Raw genomic sequence first — 6,927 nt, 5'->3', positions numbered from 1 at the left:
GCCGCGGCCGCGGAATCTGAAGCACCCGCCATTGTTTGTCTTCTTGGGACGGTAACGTCATGGACCGCGTATAAATACATAGGATCATGACGAGTTTATCCCTAGTCGGAGGTGATATTTTCGACTTTTTGCCTTTCCGGAGTTGGTGATTTGCTGATTTGGCACATGGCAGGTTAAGCAAATTTGGATTTGATTTGTGCAATTCAAACATGAAACAAACGGAAGCTAATTTAGGTTAATGCAAAACTGAAAATATGGATAAGGTCTCCATGTGTGGGCGCATATGAGAATAACACCACAATCTGCACGAGGGTTCTATAAACGAAAACATTGGAGAGATGACAAAAGGCCCAAGCAACGTGTGGAAAACATTAAAGAAATGAACATACAACAGAACAGACCAAACAGCTAATCAACAGAAAGATTCGGACAACTCATCTCCCCTTCCTTCCTTCCTTTGAGACCAAAAAAGCCTTCATGGTATGCACGTCCTCTTCATGTGGACGACCTGTATCAGGGAACCCCCTCTACACGTATAATAAGCAATGCAAGAACATGTAATGTGTACAAAGATCAAGTTTCAGACACCAAAAAAACTCATAAGGAGGAATGGCAAGATCGGTCAAGAAATCGGCCAAGTTGAGCTTCAGACGGGTGAGGGTTCAGTCACCATCGATCAGGTTCAAACCCGACTCGAGCTCCATAGAGAGGGATCAGAGAATCGAGTTTCTAAGCGGAGGAGGAGGCGGAGAAGGCGATAACCTACATGAAGAATACGAAGAAGAGGAAGAAGGAAACAGCTTTACGAGCGGAGGAGAGAGCGGAAGCGAAGAGGCGGAGGCAAGTGCCGGGAATAGAGTAATGGTGGTGGTGGATAGAGGGCTTGCCCCCATGGGAGCTCTTGAATGGGCTCTTACTCACACTCTCCAGTCGCAAGACACTCTTTTCCTCTTGTATTTCTCAAGACCCTCAAGGAAAGGTTGGCTTTTTAAAAAAAAAAAACTTTTTTCTCATCATTGTTTCCAAGCCTCTCTTTTGAATGTGATTTTTGGGTGGGTCATGTTTCTACTATGTGTTTCCATTGCTTTTAGGCAAGAAGAAGCACAGAAAGAGAGATATGAAGGTCGATAAACTTGTCCATTCCCTGAAAAACTTGTGCCAGACAAAGCGACCGGGGGTAAGTTAGTAGTAAGATCTGAACAAAACGGGTCATATGATGGTTCCTTTTCATATCCGTACTTATGTTTGCATGTATGGGTAAACGCAGATAGAAGTGGAGATAAGAAGAATGGAGGGGAAGGAGAAACAGAAAGGACCAAAGATAGTGGAAGAAGCGAATAAGGAGAAAGTGAGTCTACTGGTGGTAGGGCAAGAGAAGAAGCCGTCGGTGTGGAGGCTGTTCAAGAGATGGGCATGGAGGAGACGCCATGGAGGTCTGGTAGAGTACTGTCTTCAGAATGCAAACTGCATGACCATAGCCGTCAAACGCAAAAGCCGTAAGCTTGGTGGCTACTTGATCACCACTAAACGTCACAACAACTTCTGGCTTCTTGCCTGACGCTGCTGCAGAAGATATTAGCCTCGGAGAAAAAAACAAACAAAACGTTTCGTTTTTTTGTATGTTACATCGTGTTGGAAGAGATCTTTTTTTGAAGAAGAAACTATGAAACGAGCTACTGGAATTATCATGTTGTATCATCAAGAAACACTGGAGAAACCATCATGTATTCTCTTGCAGAGTTCATATTTGAGAAACAGTATAATCATATGCATATTGAAGTTACCAGTAACCGTAAGAGCTCATCTTTTCAAGATGGATATGACATAATTGAATTTATTCATTCCATTGCCAAATTAACAATGTATTGCTAAAGAAGAATGTACAATTCCCAAATCCACCAACGGTAAAGGAAACAAATACAGTACTATCAACAATTTTTGCCTGGTTGTTCTGCTGCTTTGACGCAAGCCATACTTTTCCCCCTGCTAGTTCATCACAGCTTGCGGAGGAATTTTGTGAATGACCCGCGGGTCTTCATTTCAACCCCTTTGGACTTTGCTCATAACTATGAAACCCATGTCGATATGCAATTCGGTTCAGCTGATCATACCCTGCAAGCACCCCGGCCCCTGCAACCCCAAGAAGCATATTTGCAGTAACCCCTCTAAAAAGTACACGAAAGCCTTCGAATTGTACTATCTCAGTGAAGGCATGGATGGCATTCCGGTATTTTACAGGCTGTCCGGAGGTAAGCATCATTCTCCTCCTGAGAGTGTCAAAGGGGTAAGCTGTGAAGCCCGCAGAGGTAGTAATACTCCAACCCAACAGAAAGCTTGCCAAGAAGTTTCCCTGTCAAATAAACAGGACATTAGTTACAAAGTCCAACTCATTTCTTCAGCAAAGTACCCAATTGCTGCACTTTACCAAGTTATTTCACCTGTTGGAAGAAACTAACTTATCTCATAACTAGAACTCACTCTCTAGATTATCTACTGTAATGACCATATGACATGATATAAAGAGTATACCTCAAAGGAACCCACTAAAACAATGGGCTTCAAGGTGTCATACATCCCGAAGTACATGCCTCGGTACAGAGTTATCCCCATTATGGACACACTGAACCCACGATAAAGGCCTCTTATGCCATCACTCGATAAGGTTTTACGGTACACGTCTAATAACCCCTTAAACTGTCTCTGGCCATTACCAGAACATTCCCTTGCATCAGTTCCCAACCGGGTCCGTGCATAATCCAGATGATACAGGAACAAAGAAGTAGTTGCTCCAGCAGCACTTCCAGAAGCCACATTACCGGCAAACCACTTCAAGTAACCATCTTTCTCTTTTGAACATCCAAAAAGGTTCTTGAAGTAACCTTTAAACGCAAAGTTGAAAGCCTAAGAGCAATTAAATTTAGTAAAACTAACAGGGAGGGCATTCGTGTGCAGACGAAAACATACGTAATCAATAGAAGATGGAAAAGAAAAAAGCATAAGGAGTAGAACAGAAAATAAAAAGGAGTATTCCATGTTCACATGTACGTATCTACTTGTACATATGGAGTTAAGTCAAGTCAAGTCTCGTGATTTTTTAACAGAGCCATCCCATTTGGATTGAGTGAACATTTCTTCAACCAATCAAATGCAGTCAAGCACACAACATATGCTACAACAGCATCAAATTGCCAGGCGCCTAATAAGATCCAGAGAAGAACAAGGAAGGGCTCGTGAATGTACCTGAGTTGGGAAATATCGAATGATGTTTGCCTGATTTCCCCTCCAAAAGGACAAAACGCCTTCCTCTCTGAAGATTCTGACAAAGCAATCACCGAGACCGGTGTAAGGTCTCTTGAGGTGTCCTGTCTTGATCATCTCCCCCTGGTTTTGAAGCAGGAGTTTCACTCTTTCAATCGGTGCAGCTGCCGTTTTTGCCACAATGGCTGCAGCACCTCCCATTACGAAATCCGCAGAAAATTTCTCGGATTTCCCGGCCAAAGCCATTTTTTTTTGTCTCCCACCTAATGCAGAATTAAAAATACCGATAAAAGGATGTACTTTTCTCTCGAATTGTCCGCGATTCACAACAATTATATCAGGCGGGCAAACCCAAGACGAAGTTTGACGGATTCAAGATGAAAATCCCATGTTCATATATCAGCAGAAAAGCTTCAAGAAGATTGATTGAACCCATGAAATAAGAACGGGGACGAGACAAAATCCTCGAACGATCAAACCAGGAGTTGAAAGAATCCAAAGAGAGCCCAAAACGAAAAGAACAAAAAAAAGATTGAAACTTTTAGGTACAGAAGATGAAAGGACCTGGAGATTCAGGACTTATTCCACGGCAAAGGAATTCGAACTCGAATGGGTTTTGCTCTGCTGCGGCTATCGTTATTCCTCACGGGAAGGGTGGTGGGCGTTTCATTTTGTTTTTCTCTTTTTTTTTTCGTTAATAAACAATATTAGTGGGAAGGAAAAAAGGAAAGATAATCATGAGGATGGGGATGAGCTTTTTTTTTTTTTTCCTTTTCTCTTTCTTCATTTTTTTTATGATTTCTCCGGCGGAAAGAAATCCAATTTGGGTTTCCGCCTTTTTTTTATATGATGTTTTTTTTTTAAAAATTTACAGTCCGCAATAAGTAAGTACATGCTGATTACTGAAGTGTCATGGGAAAAAAGCTAGTAACTTTGGAAAAAAAGGAACAAACTTGAATTTGCGGCGGAGCACCACTCCTGGATTTGGCCGGAGAATCGTACAGTTTCCGATTCAAGTTCAGTTTCACCGGAAATCTCGGTCGCCGCCGGGAGAGAAGACCCGTTGGTTAGCTTTCTCCATTTCTCTGAGATTGTCTTCTATTTTGTTTTTCTCTACTCCTTTCCTCTGTCTAGGGTTTTGAAATCAGTTCCAGTTTTGATCTCCGAGAGCCTGGTTGCACCTCCATTGATAGTTTCTAGGAAATGCTACTATGATTTGGAATTCTCGACCGGGTTTTAATCGCGTTATCTCATCGGATTTCAAAACCCTTCGTGAGTGACAAAGAAAAGCCGGTTGCTTGGCAATTTGAAATTGAAGTCGGGACATGGTTAGTGTCTTTCTCCTTTGCAGGAAGATATTCGGTGAAATAGTTGCACAGTTGCTTTCACTAGAGAAAGGCAATGGAACCAGCCAATTCGATTTCATGCCCTTCAACTCCTCGTTGGAACCAGGAGAGGCCGTTCCTCACCGGCCACTTTCATCAAGTAATTTCCCCTTTTTCTCTCTCGCATTCTCCAGAATTATGCAAAATAGAGCTATTTATTTTCTTCTGCATTCGTCTCTCTCATATCTACTTTTCACATTCTGATTGGTTGGTTGTAGACAATGGATCATTCTAACAACTGGGTTCATTTCAGGAAATCAGGGCAAGCTCCAGATTTGCTGATTCTAAAAGATTTCGCTCGGACTCTTCTGGGTATTTTAACATACTTTTGAAAATTTTGTTGGTTAAAATGTTGTGCTTCATAGATATTTTCTTGGAAACCATTCTCAAAGATTGATTATCTTTATGTTTGTATGTTGTAGCGGAGTCGAGGCTATTGGTTGTTTTGACACGGCTGTTCAGGTTTGTGCTTCTTACCACCATTACAAATATCAGACATCATATTGTTTTATTTATTCTGTGATATTGTTATCGGTCACCTTGAAACTGGTAGTGAAAATATTAAATGTTAGGTGTGTGTCGTATGTTTCATTCACCAATTGGCTTAATAATCGTTAAAAGATTGCTTCATATTGTCATTAGCGTCAACTAGTCTGATTGAGACGAATTGAAGCAGGCCCAGTTGTTTACGCTGTTTATTTGCTGAAGTTGTTCTCCATGACGACTGTGACATTGAAATTGCTATTAGAAGTCTGAAATTTTTGGTGCACATACACATTTTAATTGCTTGAAGCCTTGAACAATCTGAAACCTAAGGCCGAAACTTTAATATCATTTAAGAACTCTGTTCTTGTGTCTTTGAAGCTAAAGCCATGATTCAGTTTATGGTTCCTCTCAAATTAACTTTTTGGCCCTTTTGGTATGCAGGAACTTATTGTCATTGATGATCTACTTTCTGCGTTGGTTGGAATTGAAGGGAGATACATATCAATAAAACGATTCCATGGAAAGGAGGATAGTATAACTTTCCAAGTTGACCCATCAATGGATTTGGCACTCCAGGCAAGCACCCTAAGATCTTGGTTCTTGTTTTGAACATTTTAGCGAAGATGGTCTTCAATTTTGAGAGATGTTCACTAATAGTTGAACAAAACCAGTAATTTTTGTGCATGTTTTAAATCGTGCTCAGCATTGTTATGCAGCAATTTGGTATAGCACCTGTGTGAACTGAACTAGTTTAAAGTACAAAATAATTGGCATTTTGGAGAAATAACACATAATGCATGAGCAGTGTCTGCTCTCAATATATTTTTGTGGTCGTTAGTGTCATTCTTATTTGGAGCCAAATGACTTTTCATTAGCTTATTGGCCACTTAAAAGTTTAATTTTCTACCTGCAATCCAAGTCATTGGATAAATGCATTTCTATATGCTGTCATGCCATTGTTTCTCCTTCCCTGTATGAGGAACGAAAATGCTACACAAATTTAACTTTGGCTGGGCTTGTCCTGGTTATTTTTTTCCTGTCGTATTTGACTGGTGCAAATAATCTTGCAGGAACTGGCGAAACGGATATTCCCTTTGTGCGAGAGTTTTCTGCTAATTGACCAGTTTGTGGAATTGGGCTCCCAGTTCAAGAAGGGACTAGTTAATCATGCATTTGCTGCTGCTCTCAGGGCGCTTCTCCTTGTATGTGACATGAGTTGCTACTGGTGTGGTAATTATGGTGCATTGTTGTAGAGTAGTTTCTCTTCTTTGTCAGTCTGGACATGGCTTTTCCTCTGTTGTGTATTGGAAGTACTAACTTGGAGTACTCAACATTTAGGGTATTTTATAATCTTTTTGGCCTAGGTATATGACTCTTGGGTACCTTTACCCTCGTTGTTTTGTCCTATGAATTGCTGTCAGCATGCCATATCTCCTCTGGGTTTGGACTTTTTTCCATCTCTCATCCGGATTTTTGTGCTTCACAAGTGTCCAATTTGTAGTGTTGAGTTTAGATTTAATCTTCCATAAGCACTGAGGTACTCTACCAACTGTTCTTTATTTATTTAGAACACTTTATGGTCTTTTATTTGACCAGGATTATCAGGCAATGGTGGCGCAACTGGAACACCAATTTCGACTCGGGAGATTGTCGATCCAAGGATTATGGTTTTACTGTCAGGTCAGTATTCTCTCTTAAGGTAATCGGAGCTATAGTTCTTAAAGCATGCCGATTGATTGTTTTCACATCTTTCAGCCAATGATGGGGTCCATGCGAGCGCTGGCTGCAGTTGTTCAGC

General features: G+C 41.0%; 4 protein-coding genes across 7 annotated transcripts in view; 2 read left to right on the top strand and 2 right to left on the bottom strand.

Moving 5' to 3' along the window:
• Positions 1 to 249, bottom strand: part of LOC104820853 (2-hydroxyacyl-CoA lyase) — a 2,970-nt gene extending 2,721 nt beyond the window's left edge. The window contains exon 1 of one of the 2 annotated variants that reach the window (XM_010551479.2): positions 17 to 249. In XM_010551479.2, coding sequence (XP_010549781.1) covers positions 17 to 80 — 64 coding nt within the window. In that variant the 5' untranslated portion in view covers positions 81 to 249. The other variant, XM_019203379.1, reaches the window with a different exon arrangement.
• Positions 250 to 300: 51 nt separating this feature from the next.
• Positions 301 to 2,009, top strand: LOC104820851. Its single transcript, XM_010551477.1, has 3 exons — positions 301 to 979; positions 1,092 to 1,177; positions 1,268 to 2,009. The coding sequence occupies exons 1-3, from the start codon at positions 610 to 612 to the stop codon at positions 1,556 to 1,558; spliced, it is 747 nt and encodes a 248-aa protein (XP_010549779.1). The 5' UTR covers positions 301 to 609; the 3' UTR covers positions 1,559 to 2,009.
• Positions 1,821 to 3,973, bottom strand: LOC104820852 (ADP,ATP carrier protein ER-ANT1). 2 transcript variants are annotated; one of them, XM_010551478.2, is made up of 4 exons: positions 3,823 to 3,972; positions 3,241 to 3,521; positions 2,530 to 2,901; positions 1,821 to 2,350 (listed from the first exon to the last, which is right to left on the bottom strand). In XM_010551478.2, exons 2-4 carry the CDS (start codon positions 3,502 to 3,504, stop codon positions 2,036 to 2,038), a joined length of 951 nt encoding a protein of 316 aa, XP_010549780.1. In that variant the 5' UTR covers positions 3,505 to 3,521; positions 3,823 to 3,972; the 3' UTR covers positions 1,821 to 2,035. The 2 variants fall into 2 exon arrangements, with proteins under 2 accessions (XP_010549780.1, XP_019058925.1); XM_019203380.1 differs by having other exon boundaries at positions 3,241 to 3,973.
• A 73-nt stretch (positions 3,974 to 4,046) lies between these two features.
• LOC104820850 (gamma-tubulin complex component 2) overlaps positions 4,047 to 6,927 on the top strand; it is a 7,444-nt gene continuing 4,563 nt past the window's right edge. The window contains exons 1-8 of one of the 2 annotated variants that reach the window (XM_010551475.2): positions 4,047 to 4,324; positions 4,610 to 4,743; positions 4,897 to 4,955; positions 5,066 to 5,105; positions 5,571 to 5,705; positions 6,200 to 6,331; positions 6,726 to 6,809; positions 6,885 to 6,923. In XM_010551475.2, coding sequence (XP_010549777.1) covers positions 4,660 to 4,743; positions 4,897 to 4,955; positions 5,066 to 5,105; positions 5,571 to 5,705; positions 6,200 to 6,331; positions 6,726 to 6,809; positions 6,885 to 6,923 — 573 coding nt within the window. In that variant the 5' untranslated portion in view covers positions 4,047 to 4,324; positions 4,610 to 4,659. Of the gene's footprint in view, positions 4,325 to 4,591; positions 4,744 to 4,896; positions 4,956 to 5,065; positions 5,106 to 5,570; positions 5,706 to 6,199; positions 6,332 to 6,725; positions 6,810 to 6,884; positions 6,924 to 6,927 lie in introns of both variants that reach the window. The other variant, XM_010551476.2, reaches the window with a different exon arrangement.

Source organism: Tarenaya hassleriana, unplaced genomic scaffold (assembly GCF_000463585.1).
Source record: "Tarenaya hassleriana unplaced genomic scaffold, ASM46358v1 Cleome32, whole genome shotgun sequence".
NCBI classification, from domain to species: Eukaryota; Viridiplantae; Streptophyta; class Magnoliopsida; order Brassicales; family Cleomaceae; genus Tarenaya; species Tarenaya hassleriana.
This window is presented reverse-complemented; position numbering and strand designations above follow the sequence as displayed.

Excerpts from the sequence above, each read along its gene's own strand:
- LOC104820852 (XM_019203380.1), bottom strand. The coding sequence starts at position 3,504 with ATGGCTTTGGCCGGGAAATCCGAGAAATTTTCTGCGGATTTCGTAATG. Across the intron at positions 2,902-3,240 it reads TTCGATATTTCCCAACTCAG|GCTTTCAACTTTGCGTTTAA; the intron begins GTACATTCACGA and ends AATTGCTCTTAG. Across the intron at positions 2,351-2,529 it reads TTTTAGTGGGTTCCTTTGAG|GGAAACTTCTTGGCAAGCTT; the intron begins GTATACTCTTTA and ends TTTATTTGACAG.
- LOC104820851 (XM_010551477.1), top strand. The coding sequence starts at position 610 with ATGGCAAGATCGGTCAAGAAATCGGCCAAGTTGAGCTTCAGACGGGTG. Across the intron at positions 980-1,091 it reads CTCAAGACCCTCAAGGAAAG|GCAAGAAGAAGCACAGAAAG; the intron begins GTTGGCTTTTTA and ends CATTGCTTTTAG. Across the intron at positions 1,178-1,267 it reads GCCAGACAAAGCGACCGGGG|ATAGAAGTGGAGATAAGAAG; the intron begins GTAAGTTAGTAG and ends GGGTAAACGCAG.